Source organism: Microtus oregoni, unplaced genomic scaffold (genome assembly GCF_018167655.1).
Source record: "Microtus oregoni isolate MIOR12 unplaced genomic scaffold, Mior012 000023F_ref0000262, whole genome shotgun sequence".
Taxonomy (NCBI): Eukaryota; Metazoa; Chordata; class Mammalia; order Rodentia; family Cricetidae; genus Microtus; species Microtus oregoni.
In genome coordinates, this window is record NW_024543082.1 from 23674931 (window position 1) to 23699471 (window position 24541).

The 24541-nt window shown below is 37.7% G+C and overlaps 1 protein-coding gene across 4 annotated transcripts in view; it reads right to left on the bottom strand.

Annotated features, from left to right (window-relative positions):
* Positions 1–22624, bottom strand: part of LOC121461879 (limbic system associated membrane protein) — a 2099220-nt gene extending 2076596 nt beyond the window's left edge. For all 4 annotated transcript variants that reach the window (XM_041673213.1, XM_041673212.1, XM_041673214.1 and 1 more), the window contains exon 1: positions 22283–22624. In XM_041673213.1, the coding sequence (XP_041529147.1) occupies positions 22283–22349 (67 nt within the window). In that variant the 5' untranslated portion in view covers positions 22350–22624. The remainder of the gene's footprint in view (positions 1–22282) is intronic.
* Positions 22625–24541: the final 1917 nt, after the last annotated feature.

The window sequence follows — 24541 nt, forward strand, 5'->3', positions numbered from 1 at the left end:
TGTGATGTTTTATATTGTCTCCATTGGGACAATGAAACAGAAGTGTTAAGGAATTTTCCTCTTTATGCATTGAGTAAATTAGGGACAAATGAATTTAGGGCTCTGAAACCCATGGTTGAGCCATGATACCACAAGATAAGCACAAATTTACACTGCTTTATCCTTAACATTGCTGAACTTTACTTTTTCAATAGTGAGACTAATTATGATTGGTATTATTGCCCATCTATTTTTTAATGTTGTCTATGTTACCTAGACATATTTTATGGGCCTTTATAAGGTTTGGATATACAAAATATTGGAATATTTTGCTCAATTTATCTTGAAATGATATTCTTATTATCAAAACACATGCATTTTTATTGTAATCATTTAAAATATATTAATACTTTGACTGAGTAGAATGCCTCAGCAGGAAAAGGTGCCTACAGCCAAGCCTGTATTTTGATTCCTAGTACCACATGGTAGAGTAGAGATCAACTCCCACTAGCTGCTCTGGTCTCCACACATGCTTGTGGGCATGTGCACACTTACATATAAGTGCACAAAATAAATAACTTGTATAAAACAGGCCATATTTTTAATCTTTCCCTGTTATGAGGTTCTCTCTCACACACATGTTCCTTAATGTTTATTTTTTTTTATTTCACATGACCTTGGCATAAAGTAAAGAAACAACTTTGCTTTTCTCAACTCATCACACTACGAACCTTCTATGATTTACAAATATGAACAATTTCCTCTGTTCTTACTGATTGATTTACTAAAACTGCTTTATAAAGTATTTCATCATTAAATATCATATGATGCTTTTCTTTCACATCAACTCAGACACAGGTTTTAAACTGTTATTATCAATACTATTACTATTACTTTATTATTATTGAAAAACATACAGAAATAAATGAATTCTTATGAGCTTGCTCCCTGGAATGAAAAACCCTAGCTTCAATACAAGATATATCATTTTGGGTTTCAGTAGATATAAATGTATTGTGCAAACCATTGAGTCTTCGTTCCTTAAACTGTATTCCTGCTGAGATAACATGCTTATTTTGTGAAGGATTTGTGTGAAATAGTTTAGCTAATGCAATGAAGGGTTCACATATTATAATATGCTAAGCAGTACATACATGGATAAATTGCATTTTGCTATTGTCAGTCAGATATTTAATTAACTGTTTAATATCAATGTAATGTTCTACAAATTATTACTTTAGAAAATGAAAGATTTGTAAAAATAAGTTTTAAAAATCTGGAATATAAGTATAGTTATTGAATGATGACATAATTCTCCATATGAAAACATATCTAACTCCTATAGGACATTAACATACCCTGAAACTTACATCCTCAATTATTTCATTCACACAGTTCAGTAACATTAGTTCATTAATGATATACAACCATGAATAACTATCATCACTAACTCCTTTCACAACAAAAACTGAAGATTTCAAATTTAAAACTTTTTATAAACAAACACATATCAAATGAAGCTTTGTTGTGGTACGTGTGTTTTCTTTCATATAAATAGAAATAACATCATATTCTTCTTTTTTCCATCCCTAACTTCATTTTTCCTGGTAGTGTATGGTAAACACAACCTTTCACTCTTTGAGCAACAGTAGGTATAAGAAAAGTCTCTATATTAAATTCTGCATTCCTGGAATAGATTCTTCTTTATAGTAACATAATATGATTTATAAATTGATGAATTATTTTATTTATTCCTGTTTTATTTTGGAGTTTTATATGTGAGTGTATGTTCTATTTACTCTGTGTGTGATGTTCTGAAATATATACACTGTGGAGTGCATACATAGAGGTAATGAGGTAAAACACATACATGATTACATATTTGTCATTTTTCTGTTCTTAATAGTTAACATCTACAGTTTAAATAATTTTCAAAAACATATTTTGATTAAGTATAGTCTTCACACTGTAGCATATATCTACTTAACTCTTCATTTTTGATTTCAGTGTTGTGGATTGAAGCCAGAACTTCAATGTACATAAGAGATACTATACAAAGGTACAGAAGGGACAGTTTTTCCCAGAGCTACAGCCTCAGTCCTAAAACTCTGTCATTGATTTCTTCAATATAAGTGTATTTCTTTAATCTACCTAAGATTCTCTACCATTGGACCAATACGTAAACAAAACTTCTCTCTCCTACCTCACATCCCTAGTAACTGCTATTATACCCTCTGCTTAATACCTCTATATTTTGTAGTTATAGGAAAGTGTATTTTTGGTTTTTTTGTATTGTGAGTAAACACTGAGGTTACACAGCTTAATAATGAAAGGGTTTTTTTTTTTATTTTTATGTCTTTTAAATTAACATAAGAATTAATTTTATCTTATCATTTCGACTAGTCTGTTTCTGAGCACATGAAGGGAAAAGGTGTTATAAGAAATAAGTCTTTGGAACTTTATTTTCTGTTTTCTCAATACCCACTCACGTAATCTGTAAGTGAATTATTATAATTATAATTTCCCAAAATATCTCATACAACTTATTAGGAATTTTAGTATGTGAAAATGGGCTTCTGGAAAATAAATTTTTCATAGTTCTAAATCTTACTATCAGTAGTTATAGCCTCTTTATCATTTGTTAATTTTGCATGCTTTATTTTTTCATTTTTATTGAAATTGCAAGACATTTGCTTATTGGATTGATTTTTATCCAAAGATTTTATAAACTCTCTTTTTGTTTCCAGTTAATTAGTTTCTGCTGCTATTTTATTATCTCTTTCCTTCTGTTTTTCATTTTGTATTAAAAAATGTATAAACTATTTTAATGAAAGAATATGATTTAATGGATTTTTGTGAAAATATTACCCAGTTACTTAATTGTAATTGAATTGGTTTTTTGAAATGAATTTAGATTGTTTTTATTTGAACAATGTTAAATTCTCATATGGCCATTGAATATGAATTATAATTTCTAATATATCTAGTATTTGAAGAAGCCTAGCCATACAGCATTCAAAGTTGACATTTTATAGATTGGGCCTAAACTCCTGCACAGGCTCTACCAGTGCCTGCAAGGAAGTCACATGAAAACTTACCAACTCTTTAGGTCAGTGGTCAGGTTGTTTAAAGAGATTATTTTATATATTAGGGGATCTCTAATTGTTACTTAAAACTCATGACAGTAAATGAGGTTTTTGGATATTTCTAAAGAGATAAAGAAAACAAATTTGAGATGGATCATTTGAAGATAGGTATAGGGTTTAGAGGAATCACTTTGTCCTGCTGTTGGTAGAATGGTTTTTGGTGAGATTATAAGGTCGTACTAATGTGAAGGGGGAGTCACAGCTGTCTATCTTTCCAAGTTATGTCTCCCTCATGGGAGCAAACTCACTTTTCAATTTAGACTGAAGAAGAGAAACAGCCATTCATTTGGTCAATGAAGTGTCCAATTTTGAAGAATTCCTGGAGGTTTATCTGTGACATTGCTTCAAAGGCAAAAGGAAGCCAAAGTAACTAATAGGTGTCAGTACTTAGATCCCAGATGTTTAGTGTAATAGAAAATAGAAGACTTGTTAACATTAAAGATGGAGGTAACAGATAATGGGTCATCAGTTCCGCTGCCTTAACATGATGCATTTTTGTTTGTTTCTCTTTTATTATTACTGCAAGAAAAAACCCTTGCATTTACTTTTGAGAAAAGATACTGTATATAAACTAACCATCATGATTGAAATAAATTTTGTGTTTAGTATTTGTTTCTATAGCAGCAAATCTGGGTAAGGAAACAAAGGGATCCCTCTAGTATATAAAAGTATGAATTGGCTTCCTTCTAAGTCTCTCCGCATTTAGTTTTTAATTTATACTCATTCACATGTAAAGGCCTTACAAAGCTTTGTATGTCAATTAGTGTTTGAAGCTAAAATTTAATAAATAACCATCTAGTTTTCTATCAGAATTATAAATACTTCTGAAAATATATCACCAAGCATGTACAGCAGAAGATGTGAGGCAGAAAAATATTACAAATCCTTTTTGTGCATGTTCTAAACTTTCTTCTTCATACAGACAGTTTACAGTAACTAGTCATGTTTAGCTTCATTTAATTTAGTGTAGAGAAGATTTGTTTTTAAAAAGGATAGAGGTGGGGGAGATTGCTGGATTTGCTTACAAAATATTCAATGTGCTAGCATTCTCAGCAAAAGAACAATAGATTGCTATTTCCCAAACAATAGTGATTTGTGTTATTAATGGCTTTCAGTTAGACATGGAGATACATAAATTATGGAAATAAACAAAGTCATTACTCCAATATTTTCTTTAATAGACCTCAATTTCTTTATAATTTTATTATAACACATCAGTTTTTAATTACAAGCCAATTTAGGCTCTGCTTTGCTTAATAGTAATTTGATAATGTTTACTTTCTCCACATATTATCCATAGACTCGTAAAGATCTGTCCACTGTGCTGTCTAGCATTTTTTGGAATATCTTGAACATAGTTAGGAAATGTTTGTTGACATGTATTATAAAATTATTTTCTTTATTGTCATTTAACACTGGAAGAGAACATTGAAATAACTCATCCTAACTTCATATCATTTTACAGAAAAGTTAGTTCATATTTAGTACATTCACATACTTTTCTTTTATGTTTTAAAAAAAGAAAACAAACTATCTTTTGTCATTTTACATACCAATCACAGTTCCCACTCTCTTTCCTCCCTCTCCCACACACCCCCTTCTACTCCTCAAAGAGGGTAAGGTACATTGCTTTGGGGAAGATCCAAGGTCCTCTTTACTACATCTAGGCTGAGAAAGGTATCCATCCAAAGAGACTGGATTGAAAAAGCCAGTACAAGCAGTAAGGATAAATCGTGGTGCCACTGCCAGTGACCCTGCAGTCTGCCCAAGCCATATAACTGTCACTCACATTCAGAGGATCTAGTTTGGTCCTATGCTGGTTCCTTCCTAGTCTGGCTGGAATTGGTGAGCTCCTATTAGCTCAGGAAGACTGTCTCCAGTGTTTGTACCCATCATGGTCTTGACCTCTTTGCTCATATTCTCATTCCTCGCACTCTTCAACTGGACTTCGGGAGCTCAGTTTAGTGCTCCAATGCAGGTCTCTGCCTCTGTTTCCATCAATTGCTGGATGAAGGCTCTATGGTGACATTTAAGATAGTCATCAATCTGACTACAGGATAAGGCCATTTCAAGCGTCCTCTACACTACTGTTTTGCGTCTTAGGTGTGGTCATCCTTGAGGATTCCTGGGAATTTCTCTAGTGCCAGGTTTCTTGCTAGCCTTATAATGGCTCCCTCAATACAAATATCTCTTTCATTGCTCTCTGTCTCTGTTCTTCCTCCAACTCGACTATCTTATTCCCTCAAGTTTTTCTCTATCCTCCTCTTCTCCCCTCCTTCTTCCCTTCCACCTGCCCTTCTCTTCCAACCCCCATGCTCTCAATTTTGTCAGAAGATCTTGTCTATTTCCCCTTCCCAGAGTATCTATATATGTTTTTCTTAGGTTTCCCCTTGTTGCTTAGCTTTTCTAGGGTTATAGACTCGTTATCCTTTGCTTTATAGCTAGTATCCACTAAAGAGTGAGTACATAGCTTGTTCATCTTTCTGAATCTGGGTTACCTCACTCAGGGTAATTTTTTTTCTAGTTCTATCCATTTCCATGCAAATATCAAGATTCCATAGTTTTTTTTAACCACTGCATAGTAATCCATTGTGTAAATGTACCACATTTTCTTTATCCATTCTTCAGCTGATCGGCATTTAGGTTATGTCCAGAACACAGAATTCCCTGAGTCCCCCAGCTCTTGCCTCCTGCACAATTTTTTTATACTTTAGGCAAATTGAGATTTTTTTTGAGACTATACATCTGATAACTGAAAATGAGTTTAATAATGTGTGGTGACATAAATCAGTTCAACTCAATAGGTGCCAGAGATGCAAAGGACCCTCAGGGATCCAAATTAATATGCATGTAACTTCAACAACTCACTTGGTACCTATGTCCTACGTTGGATGGCAGACACTTTCTACTAGAAACCCTCAATCTATTTGCAAAGTATATTTATTTGGTGGGCAAACGGGATATTATTTGTCCTCATAGACTTCCACTAGATTATAGACATATACACAACACAGCCTTGTAAACAAATTCTCTCTTATGTGGAAAACAGGATTCTGTCACAGTGATTTTTATTTATCAAAATGTGTTTCATCCTTTAAGACATTCCCAAATGTTCAGGAAAATGAACTGTGGCTATATCATTCTATTTCTACCAATAAAATGTGAGAAAACATTATGTAGATTGTTTTCATGATTCATCATATACAGTCCCTGGCTTGTCCATGCTCTTAGATTCAAGTACTATGCATAATAGAAAGTTTTAAGTCACGTGTGGGCTAAAGTTCTCAGGAACATCTGCATCTTTGGGTCTGAAGGACTCTGAAGATTGGAGTGAACCTGTGGGTCTGAAACTCCTTTGATCTGCCAGATACAGACTTTGCACCATCAGAAACACAAATCCATTGCTTTCTACTCCTGTTTTTCTTTGAGAAAAATATCATACTGAAAAAAAAGTGATACCTATAACTCAAATTTTTATTGTTAAGGAAAATACATCAGGCCTAACAGTTACAAGAAACCAAGCCTCTGGCATGTGGAATGAAAAAGGGGCAAGTGTCATTTTATAATGACTTTCTTTCACATCTGCTAGTGAATACATATTCTACTTTGGATTTAGCAATATAACCAATGCAGAAGCAAAAAGGATGCACGGGATCTAGTAGATGCTATATGGCTTCTATTAAATAAAAGAATACTTTGTGATCAAAATTGTAAAAAACGACCTGTGTTCTGATAGAATACAGAAAAGCTCATTTTACAGGTAAGTCATATCTGCTTTATAGAATAAGAAGAAAAACTCATTGAATATAAGAGGAGATGAAAAGTTGAGTTTTAAAAAGTAAAAAATCTGTAAGACACTGTCTCAGGCTGAGAGAATGAATAGAGAATAAAAATGTCATCTTAAAAATTAACTACAAGAATAGAAGGAATCTCACTTTAACATGAAGAGAAACAGCCAGTTAAGTCTCAAGCAGAACTCCATCAAAACGTGTTACAAAATAATTGGAGTTAGAGCACATGTTGCACAATGATGAGGACCAGAATTCAGAATCCCATGTATGAAACCCAGCTTCTTACAAATGCATGTAGGTCATCTTTAAGAGATTCAGCAACCTCTCTTGGACTTAGTTTATGAAAACACCCACCCATATAGGGTCATGAGTGTGTATGTGTGTGCATGTGCTGTTTATGCGCGCACACACAACACACATGCGCGCGGGCACACACACACATACAAATACAAGCTTTCATCAATGAGTCAAAAAAGGAATACTTGTCTTGCACACCACACCCTTACCTTACGGATGCTGAGGGTTCATTTATTCCATATGACAGCCACATCCTGACTGCTATCATTTGTTGCGAGTTTGTTTGTAAAACAATAGAGTCAGCTACCCTGAATGGCATGCCTCTCTAACCTCCATAACTCAGGAACTCAGGGCTTGTGTGGAAACTGACTGGCAGCAGGATTTCTGCAGATGGGGTAAGATGAGGTGGAGTGGGACTTAACGCAGCCAGGAGGATGAAATCAGCCTTCAAAGATCCACTGAAGCCAGACTTCAAATACTGTAGTGGAGCAGTGGATGGTTTAAGCTTTTTATTTTTTTTAGGTGTGTGTGTGTGTGTGTGTGTGTGTGTGTGTGTGTGTGTGTGTCATTGACTGACAGGCAAGTCTTGTTTACAAGGATCTTGGAAAGGAAAGCCTTTTAAGGCAGCGGCTTGGGGAGTCGTGGAATCTAAGCAGCAGAATTGGATAAACATTGACAGTGCTGTAAACAACCAAGCATATCTCTATTTAAAAAGCAAGGAAAGGTTACACATCAGTCAGTCTCTTTAGCTGGATTAATAGAAAATTCTTGCTTGCAACATAAACAAGGTAAAAGGATCACAAACTGCAAACTTAGAAGGATGCTAGTACATGGATATTATATAAAAATTATGTTTATTTATGAACAGCCTAAATACATATGATGCTCTGAATTATTCCAACCATGCTACTTAATCTTCCTACCCTCTGTAGTAAGCAACAACAGACCAATTTCACTCATTAGAATATATAAGCATTAATATACAAAATTAGAGACCACACTAATTTTGTCACTTCTTAAATCTTTTAACATAGCCCATGTACTATATTGAATCAGTTCTGAACTAAACATTATCCAAGAAATATATATTTAACAAATTATTAATGTAGTTAATATTTTGTAGAGGGGATGTCTTTTGCATAACATCATCTGAAACTGGTTTCTTACTATGGATGGAAAAATTTCAGACTATTCCTTGTTTCTATCAGAAAAGAATATTTTCAGATCTGGATGTTTCCTGAAATTCTGACCCTATTTACTTTCAAATATTGTCTCTGCTACAGCAGCTGGCATTAAAATCTAAGCTTTTGTATTAAGAAGCTACATCTCAAGACTTTTGATCCATTAATGTGCCTGCCTGATTGCCTGGGACAGCCCAGCCACACCATGCCAACAGTAGCAGCATTCGGAATCACTACCCTTGTCACCACCACCATCAGTAGCAAACAGATCCACATCTAATGGCCTTCATTTAAACCAGAATCACTACGAAAGATGTGTTGGTTAACAAAAGCACAAAGGCCATTTTGAGCCTTGAATGAATATATGTAAATAGTAGCAGCCCCTTAAACCTTTATTAGTGATGATTATACTTGCAAGAGTTCTAGAAAAGTTGAATAAGTAATTCTTATTTCTTTATAAAATCATATCTATATAAAGAGTTTTCTTTATTGTGAAGCAGTGTAGGATAATCATAGGCGTGTAAGTTCAGAAACCACGTTCATAGCCCAGCTTAATCAATTTTTTTAAAATTTTTTATTGAGGAAAAGAAAAGTTTCCGCCTCCTCCCAGCCTCCCATTTCCCTCCCCCTCCTCCCGTCCTTCTCCCCCTCTCCCTACTCCTCTCCCTCTCCAGTCCAGAGAGCAGTCAGGGTTCCCTGCCCTGTGGAAAGTCCAAGGTCGCCCCCCGTCCATACAGGTCTAGGAAGGTGAACATCCAAACTGACTAGGCTTCCACAAAGCCAGAACATGAAGCAGGATATCAACAAAGCTTAATCAATTTTTAATTATGACAAACTTCTTTCTATTTTGCTTTCTTCACCTGCCTCCTATATCCATAAAAAAAGAAAGAATATGGTGGAACTATTAAAAGTACCAGCACTGTTTTCAAATGGCTAGAGCTTGGTCTTGTAGGAAACTTTGCTTGACCTCCTCTCCATGAACGTCAGATACCATAAAGCCTTTAAATATCTCTTACTGCATTCCTAGTGGCTACATTCTGAGTGGACTAGGGTTCTATTAGAATGCTCTGTTACTTCTCAAAGGCCAATATGGAGAGACGATGTCTAACCTCTTTGTGAAATGGGAAAGGAAGAGTAAATTTTAAAATAGAAATCAAAGAAACAGATACTACCTTCTCTTCATTTAAAAGACAAATTTAGGGTTCCTGTTTTGTATCAGAAATCATTTTCTGAGAGACCCCTCCAACTCACATTGAACTGGAAAAGGTATTTGGTACACTGCAATGAGACTTCTAAGGGGGTCTTCTGTATATGAGTAAACAAAAAGGTAGACAAGAAATGTTTTATAAATTATAAAGAAACATTAAAGTTGAAAACCCTAAAGACAAGAATGAGAATGGAAGGGAAGTATTATTTTGGGAAACAGCTCTGAATTTTACAGTAAGTAATATACTTTGCAATCAGATCAATAAGTTTTCACCTGAGTTTACTCTTCTACATACTTGGAAGTTGGTGGCAGCGTGGAAGGTGATAATTTAAAGAACAATATGTTTTCGGTTAACAACTGTTTTCTGAATTCTGAAACATCATGACTCTTCTTTGTATAGTCACAAGCATGGGAATAGAATATGCTTTGTTTATTTCAATAAAGTAATCAGTGCCTGAGACACATACGGGAACACCATGAATCAGAGGGCCATTAGAGGAGTCCCAGCAAGAGTGATTTTGGACTTCCAGGGCAAATAATATGTAGAGAAGCATGTACTAGTTAGGACTTCAGTAGGGTGTACAGAGACAGTACTCTGAAATCCTTCCTTCAGTTCCTCTCGAAAGTCATCTGTGAACTCTGTTTCATAACCCAGAATAAGTCACTGAATCAATGAGAATATGTCTCTCCTTCAAGTTAAAATGATCATCTGGAAGACCACACTTAGATAAAATTCATTAGTTGTTTCTGCTTTGGGGGCCTCTGATTCTGAAGGATAATTTTGTGAAAGACCAGAAAAATCCTAAACCTGAGAATAAAGGCATCATATACAACCTAACCCTGAAACTACACCTGAAAGATGAAGATGGGAGTCCATCAAAAAGTCAGATTCTCACCTCCTTCTTCTGGAAACAATGACACCTACACTGCTGAAAGATGTCAGGTGATAACAAGTGTAGACTTTTACACACAAACTGTTTCACCCTCAATGACACCCACTGTTTAGTGGCACGCTTACCGTATCCTACAAATTAGTGAAGTCTTCGAAATAACCTGACAATGGAATATGAGGTAAAAATTTTCAAATTTCAGCAGAAAAACCTATTATAGAAAATATAGGCAGAGTCTTGGACAGTTTGGAATGCACCCAGAGGTAATGGAACATTGCAGATGCTGGATTCTAATCCTCCCCAGCGTCTTCTCCGCACATGCTGCTGTTAAATTGCAAAGATGATAAGTAAGCTCCCCAAGTGATGTGTGCCACAGCCCAAACTGGAATCAGGCTTTTCAGGATCTCCCACCAACCATACTGACTTTGGGTTTAATGAAAAGACCCTGAGAGTCACTCGGCCTCGATGTAGATAAATAATTTTTATGGACTTTGTTAGAAAACTGTAGCAATTATCTGAATAGTTGATAATTCCATATATAGTAAAAACAGGTACAACAAGAATAAAGAAAATTAGACATATTCTATACGTGTCCATGAGCATTTAAAGAGAAACTAACAAGCAGAAGATTCAGCCTTTGAAATAAGAAATGAGGTAAAATATGAGTATAAAATATGAGGACACATTAATCTTAGGGGATATGTGTGGTTAGATATTCTACTTCTAAATAATTCACAATTCTCTAGTGTGAGCCATATTATGATAATAAAACTACTTTTCATTAAAACTGAAGCCAAGCATATATTAATAATCAAAAGACTCTATGATTAATTAAACTAAAAGAAAAGTAAAATATAGAATTGAAAACACAAAAAGAAGATTCTATAGGTAAGCCTCTCTACCTGCTGCCTATGAACTGAACTATAGGGCTGAGAAGGAAGGTGTCTATAAACAGATCAGTACAGATGAATAGAGGTGACGTTCCATGTAGCCAAACTCGAGCCCACATCCTGATAAGTGAAATCCATAGGGATCAATCAAACTGTCATATTATCTGATTTTAGAAAAGGAAACGATGACAAAATGACATCAATATTAAAGAAAAATTGTAAGCATAAATAACACAGAAAAAGCCTTAAAGCACCTTTAAGGAGACCTTAAAACTCTGAATGAACATGAAACCAGGAAACAAACAGTAAAGACATAGTTCACAGAATATTATTATTGCCAACTGGTAAGTATAAGAAATATCTAAAGATAGACAGAAAATATAAAAATAAATATATTTAAATATAAATAGATTTTAAATGAAAACAGACACAGTTCTAAAGTCTAAAAAAAAAAAAAAAAAAAAGAGGAATGTTGTGCCTGATGGCCTGGAAAGCCCAGGATTTGTTCCTGAGATCAAGCAAAGGGAAACACTAGGTAAGGAATCATAGAAAACACATAACTATGAGAAAGAGACATGGAGCCAGGATCAAAGGAAAAAGCCAAGAAACTAGAATGTTTTGCCATAATCTTTTCTGAAGGCCCTTACTTGTTTCACATTTTAAAAGAACATTCAAATGTAAGTGTGCTAGGTGTATGATCTCTGAAAACAAATTGACAACCGAATGTAGATGACTCATCTCTGCTGGACAGTATCCATCTATAAATTCTAAAAGTAACACAGAGGTGAGACCTTGAGTTAGTAGATCAATGTAGATGTGCTTTTAAACTGCCACAGTTCTAAACAATTTGAAAGTTGCCAGAGCGATTTTCCCACAACCGCTCATGAACAAAAGCCAGGTGACAGTCCCTTTCACAATGAAGTCATGTGCCAGCAAAAAGCATTAGGCAAATGGTGCTTGAGCCAAACAAGAAACAACTGAGTGGAGAGAAGAAAAGGGTTGGGCGGTAAGGAAGACGACACCACACTACTGTCAGACATCTGAAGTCTCTATTGATGAATATACTGGAGAGGGGGTTGGAGAAATGGCTCAAGGGCTAAAGACATCTGTTGTTAGGTCTGACAGCAAAGATTTGATAAACGGGACTCAAATAGTGGTAGGAAAAAACAACTCCAGAAAGTTGTCCCCTGGCCGCCTGAGGTTACCAAGACTCTTATGATTGTGCACATTAACACGGAGAATAAATAAATAAAACTAGAGTAAATTTAACTGAGAAAATGATTCAGGGAAATAATTTAGCTGTGCTTGTCAAATAATAACAACAACTAATATTTCAGTGCTTTCCCTACAATCCTAAGCACAGTCCTAAGAGTTTCCTATGTATTTGTTCAATATTCTTAGCTTGCTAGTCCCCCAGAGCTTTTCTGGGTTCAAAATTAGTTAATAGATAGAGCAGTGTTTCATTGAATGTCAGTAACTGTGAGCCCACGATTATCTGTGGAGCTATGGTAGACTTTAACAGAGCATATACCTGAACAAGGAAACATGAGAGCACTATCCTTCTAGCCTATTTTCTAAGACTGTAAAATAGCATTACAGTCACAAAGCAAGAGAAAATTAAAAGTAATGTCTTCCAATTTTAAAAATAACAGCACTTACCAAATGTTGTTTTCAAGAACAGGATAGTGATGAAGAAATTGTGGTACAGGCTACTATATAACCATTAACAGAGATACAGTAATTAAGTATTTAATAAAAGAAAAGTTAATGATAAACTACTAAGAGAAAATTATTAAGGGGAAGATATATGGAAACTATGCTCCTGGTTTGGTTTGTTAATTTAAATGTATCTTTTGTTGAAAGAGAACTGGGAATGTTGAATAATAAAATTATTAATGTTTCTCTGGTATTTAATATCTGTTTAATTTTTCCATTGCTTTTTTGTATTCCTTGATGTTTTCCCATTTTATACAACGAGCACATTAATTTATAATGAAATTTCTAAAGAGACAAGCTATTTTAGAAAGCACATCAGAGAAAAGTGTAGTTTCACTCATTCTAAGAACATAAATACGCGAGTGTTGCTTCTGAATGCAATGGGAAGTACTTCAAACTTCCTTCAATGTTGCCAAGGTTTATTTAACAATATTTTCTCACCATATATTATACAAGAACAGAACTAAACAGATGGTCTACATCGGGAATCCAGCAATCGAGGAAATCTCTTCTAGCTGTACCTACTTGTCATACACTATGTGATACATATTTTCCACGTGCAGTCACACACCCATTAACTCTTTGTCACCTCATCAAGATGCATATCTATGCCATATGTAGGACTTGTATAATAATATCAATCTAGAGAATACATAAATATGTTTGCCCAAAAGATGACAAGATACAGGCATAGCATCTTACTATGTAAGCCCATGGCATTAAACACTATACTCTTGGAGCTGGAAGATGGCTCAACAGTTAAAGGCATTTGGCTGCTCTTTCAGAAGACCTGAGTTCAGTTCCTTACACCTACATAGTGGGTCACCACCACCCATCATGTTTCAAGGGATATGATACCCTCTTATGGCTTCTAAACACAATAGGCACAAATATGGTTTACGTACGCAAGTTAAGGAAAACACTCATACACATAAAAATAATGCAATCTTAAAAAATAGTAAAAGGATAGTCTTGGCTTACATATTTATATATTTTATGTAAAAAAAGAAAAGAACATTACTTCAGAGTTTGTAATTAAAAGGAAAAAAAAAGGCCAGGGCTGATTTTGACTCAGTATTCTGTATGCAAATGGTATCTGGGCACCAAATTTGTCCCACAGGCATTGCATTTCCTTCATGGCACTTCCTTCCTGTGCTAATCAAAGGCCCTTTATTTCTTTAAGGATCGGGCACAAATGGTTCAGTCTAGCATCCAAGATTCACTCTGCTTCTGGAAGCTTCTTTGGCAATCCTTACCAACATAAGTCCTTAACTCCATGCAGGCTGGAGTCTGTACTACAGTTTTAAAAAGTCAGAGAAATATTCTTTACTATATTCCCATCACTTCCCCTAGAAAATACTTTCATTTTGTCCTTCTGTCCTACCACCAGACTTTGCTCCATGTCCAGGATATGGTCCCATCATTTATTTCTCTCAACTTATTTTCCAAATTGGTCTGTGTTACAATTTATCATTTTTTTTCTCTATTTATATACAAGAAAACATTAGAATATTGACCACTCACAAATTTATATTGACTGAACATAGTGTCCACTTTTATATTATCACACAAATCAGCTATAATGTGTGCCAGGAAGAGCTAATGCTATAATTTCTGTGACTGAATTGTAAATACATGATGCTGCCATCAATTACAAAAAAAATTTCATTTTTAATCTGGTCACGCAAAAGAAAATCAGCAAGATGATATTCTCCTTGAAATTATTTGTAAGGAATTGGTTTTTCTGTATGTACTTGAATCTAATAAAAGTGCATTGCTTTTAGAATAGTATTTAATTCCATTGCTTTGCTAATTAAGACTAGACTTCTCCCCAGTCGCAGTAAAATCATAGACTCACCTCATATTTGGAATGCAAAGGCAACTCAAAGACTATTTCCAGAATCAGAGAATGGCTTGCCCAAGGCCATGTTTGTGGAGAACCAGAGACCAGTCTTCTGTTTAGTTCTGTAAGCCTTTACCATTTAAACTATTGGTTATAGTGGGAAGCATAGTACAATGGAAAGTGCCTACATCTGGAGACAGGAGCCTGGGCTTCAATGTCAACTCCTCGTTAACTTGCTTTACATCTCTGTCCTCAGATGTTGCAAGGGAGTACAGTATGACTTTGAAAGCTTTTACGTTAAGGCTAGAGTTGGAGGAGAAGAAATATCCATACACATCCATTTTCAATTGTAAACCCAATTGTAAATGTGGATCCTCTGCCTAACCTGCTCAGGATTCTGCCTCAGTCTCCTCAATGTGTTCCTCTATGACAATGACTGCACATTTCTTCCCATCACCCCATCCACCTCACCCCTGGGCAGCTACTTTTCAGTTAATCTCTTCCTTTCTCTTTAAGGCAACTTGAAGTCTCTCCCAGAAGCTCACAGTGCAGGTAGCAAATCCCTGCTTGAAATTTCTAATAATTTCTCTTTATTAGAAAATACTTCTACTTTATAAGAAGCTACATCTGTCTCTACTGCTCCTCTGGATTCCATGGGGCTAGGCATACCACACTCCTCCAGCCTTGACTTCTGTCATTTCCTTCCCTATTGGATTTTGTCCTCCTTCTATTCCTTAGATTTCTGGAATATGGTGGTCTGTGCAGTACATTGAAGCCTTTGTAGGTTTCCCTTTGGCTGTGAGATCTCTGTCTAAGCCTCACTTTACATATCTAAATCCCACTTTTCACTCAAACTCTAATTATGCATCAGTTGACTATGGGAATACTTTCCTAGCTCTATAGACTAAGTTAAATTTACCTGAAACATGTAGTCATGGTACTCTAAACTCTCCCTCATTATATTTCATTATAAAGGTAATTAATTTATTATCTTTTGAGTGCCTGTCTTCCTTGCTATAAGGTTTACAACAGTGTTGACTTGAGGACTAATAAATATTTATAGAAGGAAGGAAAAGAGCCAGAAAGGAAGGAAAGCATAGCAGTTGTTATTTTTGCCTATCCACCCACTTTTCTATAATCTGTACTTTGTTTATACCCAAACTAAATGACATAACTACCTATTTTTCATATAGCTCACATCATAAACACAAAAATAACTTTAAGCCCACAGAATGCCCACTCTTCTTCCTCCTCAGTACAAACCACATCACTGCCTAATGGGAAAGATAGGAAATTAAAATTTCAGTGACAAAACCATTGTCATTAGTGAGATCAACTTTCAACCTGCATCTGATATGTTAGCATAAGCTTCAGTTAGGGCACTGGGATTCGCCTCACTCTACCACATGAGGGAAAAGCAGCTTTAGGGAGATTCTTCCTCTTCCTATGCAGACAAAGGCGATGAGCAGGAGCTGGCCTGGACAGGCATTGTCCAGACCAGACATGAACCAGTCAAAACACCCCAAAATTTTCACCCCAAGACAACTACTATGGAATTCTTCATAGCTGCCTGCAGTTCAGTTCTAGAAGCTGACTATAGTTTCCTATCTGTCATAGGTGTATATATTACCTTTTAAAGAAAAGAAATGGAGGTAGGCACCTGCATTAAATAAGACATGCATGTGGATTATTTTTGTTTCCTTATTCATTTGAGTCATAAACAAAGTTGCATTGTTAATTTAAACATACTCAATGCTACACTTGAAATAGGACTAAAATATGGCCCAGTAAATGAAAGCTAAAAATATCCTCTAAGTATCATTGTTATTTCAATGGAAGAGTATCATTGTGTGTACATGTCAATGATGCTAGCATATTTTAATTCCTTTAGTTTGGTCTGACCTTGTTTCATACTGAAATGAGGAGGGAGGGACCTTGTAGAAGGGAAGAGATAGAGGTTATTTGAGCAGCAGAGTTCTGGTCTACTGCCACCTCAGCAAGATTTATTAATCTTGGAGATTCTCAGTCTCATTTACTAAACAACAGTGATTCACAGAGAGTTACACAGCCACAGTGGCAAAGTTAATTGAAATCTAGATCGCCTAACAGTTCTTCCTTCCTCTAGCAATTTCTCAGTACTGCAAGCTAAAATATTCAATGACATTGTAGGCTTATGGGAAATGGAAACAAAGGTGGTTAGCACGGAATTACACGTGGACCTGTGTGTTCTCTTGCATTTTGGCTTCAGGCCTTTGAGCAGAGCAGGACAGCAAAGCAGCTTATGTAACCCTGTAGCAACACTGTATCTCTCCTCAGCATTAAATTAGCGCTGAGAGTTCAATATGGCTCGCACCCAGGTCCAGAGAAAGGTGAGAAAGAGAATGGAGGAAAGGGAAAGAGATAGATGTGAACACAGATAAATGCTGCTCAGACTGTTGCAAAAAGCCAGGTAATTCCTTTTAATTTAACTCATTATCTTCTCCACAGAAGCAAATAATGCTTTTCAATATGCAAATCATGCATCCTGACACAAGGCAAGCACTATTACCTGAACTAATCAGAAAAGGGAGGCTCCCATGAGATTATTACCACCATTTTACCAGGAAACAATGAATTCCAAAGCAAGCAAAGGTATTCCTGTGCTATCCTATGTCCTTTCCATGTGACCATCATTTCTACTTAGGGTCCAGACCAATACTGATGATGTTTGCAAATAAATGTCCTCAGGTGATAAGGGGGGGAAGCCAAGTATTTATGAACAATGGGGGGGTATTAAAAATGAATTATAACACAAGAAACCATTTATTTATTAATGGAAATATGCCATGTAGGATAAATATAGAAAAAAAAGACTATGTAGGAAAAGTGAAAAATATCTTAGTAGGCAAACACTGTTATAAAAGACAAAGTAGTTTCTGGATCTGATAAGAACTGTGTAAAATGAATCATAGACCTCTGGTGTTGACATTTATCAAATAAAAGAATTCCTAAGGTATTAAGGACAATTGCTTTACTTCCAGGTTATACTGCATCTTTGTAAACTAATAAAATACTTGTAAAATACACCCATATTTTCAGAACTCAGGGTAATAATTTAAGACACAGTTGTATGTAATTAATAATTATCACTAAATCTGTGACAAGGTCTTTTCAACTACTTAAAAAATTGAGAGAGAAAACAACCCTCTGGAGAAATGGCTAAACTTTTCTAAAAGTGAATGCATTATTTTTAATCAAATATTATTAAACATTTTTTGAAATTCAAATGTAAGAGATTTAGAAGCTCTGTAGTCAATGTTCATTGAGTTGGTTCTAGGTTATTCTTGGGGACAGGATTAATATCAACATCTGCATCTGGCATAAGGTTGCATCTGCAGACAGCGATTTATCTCTACTATTTAATTGCTTAAGGTCCTTCAACATTTGTTACAGTGAATACCTTGGAGACAGCATGCAACTTCAGCTCTTAAAACATACTTCATGTAGGATTATCTTGCCTGAAAAAGTATCACAAACACGTGTAACTGCTTCACCAATTTATCTTCACTGCAATTATATGGAAAGTGAGGTCATTAGCACTGTTGTGAACCAGTCACATTGAGATAGACATGGGAAGGCTACTAATGGTGTCTGTAAGAAGAGCTCACATCCTAGGCATGTCTGTAGCTTCCATACTAAGCAGCTGGTGTGAGCGCCCCCTGAGGGTTGATTGTATTGTCTATGATGTAGTAGAAGTATACTCTCCTCTTCTCCTGGCCACTCAACAATCCAAATCTGGCTTCAGGCAGAAGCCAAGGCGACCTTCATGCCCAGATGAACCAAAGATGGGGGTAGGGTGGGCCAAGTGGATTTCATCTCCTCTACAGTCCTCAAAGGGCACACGGCTACTGCCATTCCAGATGCCAAATTGAGAACAGAGCCAACCTCAGAGCATAGTACTGGCTGCTCTTTGGTTCTGAATCTGGAGCATGAGAAAGAAGGGACAGTTGCCAGATGACAAGGGGACCCAGCCAGATCTGAGTTAATGAAACAGGGGCCTCAAAATAAATGAAGCACAAAGTGGACAGTCTTGAATAGGGTGCACTTTGTTGGCTGTTTTGTTTTCCTCTCCATTCCAAAAAAGAAAAGAAAAGAAAAGAACCAAAACCCTCACTTGAACTCTTTTTTCTTACTTCTCGCTTCCTTAAGGTTACAGGCAAATGAGAAGATAACAGTACAATCACAAATATTAGACACTTTGCAAACTGCATGTCATTAATATACAGTTATCAGAATATCCAAAAAAACAGAGCTAGCTGCTATGCAATCTTATCAGTTTGTCAACATTGTCAACACTAACATGTTAGAAATTGTCCCTGCCAATATCAGAAGGATGATGTGTAGAAGAAAAGTATCAATTTTATGAAAGTGCTGTAAAGTATTTGGAGAAATCCCAACAAAAACTGTTTTTTCCTTTAACTCATACATAAATATATCTTGGCAACAATATCATGGATAACCTATTTCAAAATAATGATGGTGATCATTACATGAACACTGTGAACCGGAACAATAACTATCACTGACCCTTACCAATATATGTCAGAACTGCCATTGGCTACAGAGCTAACTTTGTCGTCTCTGTCTCCTGGGGCTAATCCAAATTATACAGTAAATACCCCTGCATCTCAGAAACACATAGAGTAAGACATGTTCAGAATTCTGAACAAGTAGAATCTAATGAAAATGAACACCAATGGCAGCATTCATCTGTGAATCCATGACGATGATCATGAGAAACAGCAGAAACCACCTGCTGCAGATGGAGCTGCTTTTTAAAAAGGCCACTCACTCTGACACCAAGAATGTGTGTGTGTGTGTGTGTGTGTGTGTGTGTGTGTGTGTGTGTCTGTGTGTGTGTGCATGCAGCATTTCCATGTACTGGGGTGAAGGCATAGAACATTTTGTCTGACAGCCTTTCCCAGAATTTTCAAGATGACAGAAGGAAAGGGTATGTCTGACAAGTGTTGGTAGTGAGCGTTTTGCTTACTCTCATCAGGCTGCATGACCTTCTTGCCCTGGGTAGCTTATTATTCAAAGCTACCACTCCCTGCTCTTAACCGCCCATCAGGGTATTTCAGTGCTTGAGAAATGGGCCCCCTTCTCATGAGTCACTGGTCTCTGTTTAATGACCCTTGAAATCTCCCCTCTTTGAAAATGATATTCTCAGAGAGAAAAACTACTTTGCACAAACAATGCTACTGTGTCTTAATAAATTCACACTGGAGAAAACAATGTTCTTACTGAAGAAAACTAAGGACATGCCTTTCTGGTGGCAAGATCTCCTGGAATATGATGATCTGGTTTCGTGTTCCACCTGACCTCACCATCCTTCATAAGCGCCATGTGACATCAGCTCAGCATTTTGCTCTGTCCTTCACTCATGAAACCCTATGACTGTGTAATGAATATTCCACAGCTTTACTCAAACTTAAGAGAAACATGAAATGACTTAGTGCTTTATCTGAAGAGCTAAGTTCCTAGTTAAATATAAGAAGGAAGAAAAGATGCCCCCCACCAGTTACTGGCATAATACAATCACATTGTTGCTAATGTCTCAGTGTAAAATAAATAAATAATAAATGAAAGGCTGAAATACAACATCAGAAATCATAGATAAAGTAGTGACAGCACTAGGGGCAGGGAGAAAGAGACAATAAAATGTAAATATTCAGTTTTCTAGAATGGATTGAAATACTATCTTTTCTGTCAAGATACTGTTTTTTCATACAGGCATGTTTAGTCAAAGAGCTATATATCATAAGACCTAACAATTTAGACAAGAAGGGAAGAGGTCAGTGAGCCCTGAGAGGAAGTTTGTAGAACCTATAACTTGTAATTGTGCTATGGGTGAGTTCCAGCCATCAGTCTATATATATTTCAAAAAAGAGAACTTGAACATTGTATTTAATTACTTGCAGTGCCTCAACTAGTAAACAGCCAGGAGTCTATTCTCATTTCCTTTGGCAAGAGGGCTGTATAGCCACACAAAATATCCCCTAGCATTGAAAAGTCAAACCCACAAATGTAACATTAGCAATCAGCTATCAGAAGAAAATCTAGGGGAGGATTGCCAGTGTGGTCATTTCATGGTGAGTATTCATGAGAGGCTGGTGTGTGTGTTTGTGTGTGTGTGTGTGTGAGAGAGAGGGGGGGGGGAACAAATGAGAAGCCCTGCATGTTCAGAATTGAGAGAATGCAAGTGGGCACAGGTCCTAATGATGACAGGATGCCGGAGCACGAAGGGGTAGTAGAACCATCAATGGTAGCGTGGAAGAGAAGAGTCTCAATAGCTAAACGTGCAAGGCTCCTATCAGCGAAGGGAATGGCGAGATAGAGGAACTCAAAAAACAAAAAACAATATATCCTTATTTTGGAGTGGTTCTGTGTACTGTAGGGATGTATAACATATATGAGGGCTCTGGATTCCCAGCTTCAAGTGAAATGCAAAGAGTATGTATGTGTTTGGATTTTTAACCTTCCTAAATTGACTTCACAATCTCCCCTAAACACAGAACCAAGACATTTTCAAAGTAAACACCCAGTACTAGGTATTCAGTGCCCTAAAGCATAAAACACACTGACCGTTCAGAGCCAGTTATTAATTAACCCGTGAATTAATTCTCAAGTGCATATTCTCTCTCTCTCTCTCTCTCTCTCTCTCTCTCTCTCTCTCCCTCTCTCTCTCTGACAGATTTCCTTCTCTCATCCACTATCACCCCTCCCTCATCTAGGGACAGAAGAATCTTGTAGGGGTTGTTCTGTCTAGAAACGCAAGTGCAGGGTAAGGTGGCAAGCAGCTACCCAGCAGCCTCCTAAAGTTAATGTCAATTCCCTCCTGGAAGAGCAGGAATGCAGAGGTATCAGCACCGCGGACGCGGGGACAGCAAATACCAAGGCAGCACTCGGAGTTTACAGAGGAGCAACCCCAGTGTCCCCCGCCACCGTCTCCCACTAGCACACTAGCATCAAACACACACACACACAGACACACACACACACACACACACACACACACACGCACCAGCACCGGCACCGGCACCCGCACTCGCGCCTCTCTGCCCCCCAGCCCGCACAGGCCAGGTCTGGATCCGCCAACGGCAGCACGGATATTGCAGCAAGTCTGCAGGCTCCCGTTTGCCTCGGGACCCAGCCTGGACCAGCACCAAGGGAAGAAGGGCATCACCGCACTTGCCAATAAGCCGGATTCTATGTAGACCCAGAGTGCCGGTGACCCCACCGGGCATCCTGGAGCCAACAGCGGCAAGAGGGGGCGCACGGGGTCGCTGCAGGCTCCCCCTACCTTGCAATGAGAAGAGGGACAGGAAAAACCCCAGCACCCAGACGCTGTGCAGCCAGTAGGTCCTCATGTTGCCTCGCGCTCCAGCCGTCTCTGCTCACTCCTGCTCTCTCTAGTAAAACGCGCCGCTCGCTTCCCTCGGTTTCCCTCAGGGTTCTCCCGGCTCTGGCCACCAGGAAGAACCAGACTCCAGCGAATCCAGGCACAACCTCGCTCTCCTCTCCGAGAGCGCGAGCCCAGGTCCTGAAGGATGCTCGCAGCCGAGACTCGTGTCAACACAGCGAGCCCTGTTCTTCCTCGAGCTCTCCCGCTCTCTTCTTTCCTACCCTCCTCTCCCTCACTCCCCTGCAGCTCCAACTAAATGAGACTGTACTTAAACAAGCAAGCGCCTTATAGGACCGGGAGCCCAGCAGAAAGGGCCCCGCTACTGCCATCTAGTGCGCACAGCCTGGCAGCGCCGCGGCCCTGCATTTGCTTGTGTGCGGGAGGTCGGTCCAAAGCAGCCAAAGTCCTCCTTCATCTCACCAAACACAGGTGAAAAGCCCTTGTCTTCAAAAGACCTTGACTTGACCTTGTCGCCCCATACATCTCGGACTTTCTACTTTGCAGGAAAATCTTGAAACTCACTGTCCGCGCGTTTCGTCTCCCTATCCCGTGGCTCCCTTTCTCTCTGACATCTCCCTTCATACCCCAAGGATTGCATCAAAGCCTCCTCCAAATGTCATAGTGACCTCCACCTTGAGATTCCAGTGGCCATCTGAAGCCGCGTCCTATCCAATTGCCATGCTGCATTACACAGTATTCCCAAAGCTCTGCACACGGTTTTAAATCACTAGGGTCAAAGCAGTTGTGACATGACTGACCTTACCTATCATGACGCTCGGAGGGTCCCCTTCTTGATCTCCCTTGCTCACATTGTCTGTCCTCTTGTTTCCATTCCTTTAAACTGAAGTTATTTAGAGAGAAAATATATCTATCTAGTATGGATACTTGAGATAAAATAGCTACCCAACTCACCTTCTTGTAAGTGCTCCCAATTCCAGGCAGGATATCAAGCATCTCCAAGGGAATGCATGACTCAGGAACACCTGCTAGGGAGCGCAGAGGCCAGACAGAAGTCCTCTAAGTCACAGCAATGCAGAATGCAGTAGCTGGGTTGTACATCTGTTCCTGGGGTTTCCACTGGCTGGAGATTCTAACAAAGCCAGAAAACTTCTGAATTTCATGTTATTCATCCATGGAGTTAAGTATTTGAACGATGTGATCGCGATGTATTTAGCTTCTTTCAGTTCTGCATGTAATAGGTCTACCATATTTCTGACCTGGAGATTCGCAGCATATTGTACCACTTGGTTCTTTGCTGTGGGAGGCTGTCGTGTGAACTGGAAACTTTGCACCTACTTTGTAGCTTTAAAGACTGAAGGCCATCATCAGTCACTGTAAAATAACCACCGAGAGAGCAAAAATGGCCTCTATCATGAATACCTTCTGAGGTTTCTCTTGGCAATGGCTCCATCTTAGGTTATTTCTATTGCTGTGAAAAAAAAAAACTGACCAAAAGGAATGTGAGGAGGAAGGCTTTTAGTCCATCATCCAGGAACTCAGAGCAGGAATTCAAGGCACGATCCTGGAAGCATAGAGAGGCACAGGTATCTTAGAAGCATGTTGATTATTAGCGTGCTCCTTGGGCTCTGTCTGCTTTTTCATAGCACGCAGGACTACATGCTCTGGGCTGAGACAACCCACAGTGAGTTGAATCCTTCCCCATCAGTCATCAATTAGGAAAATACCCTATAGCCTTCCTCACAGGCCATGCTGATGAGGGCATTTTCCCAGCTGAGTTTCCTCTTTCCAAATGTCTCCAGACTGTGTGAAGTAAACATCAAACTAGCCAGCACAACTGAACCCCTGCCAACTTGACACACAGACACGCTACTATTCAACAAGAACCTTTCCTTTCTTTGCTTATCCCCAAGATTCTATGTTAACGTCAATATCATAATGCAAAATACTACAAAACGAGCATTTCCATCGTGCTTAAAAATCAAAACAATTGAAAAGTTCAGTCTCTTTAAAACATAAGTCTCTTTCAAAGTAAAAGTCCCTGTAAAATATCCACGACTTCTCCAAAATTCCAAGTCTTTTCAAAAATTCAAAACGTCTTTAAAATTCCAAAGTTCTTAACTGGAGGGTCCTGAAAATACTTTAATTTTTTTAAAATATAGATAAATACTTTAGCTTTTAAAATTTGAAATAAAATTG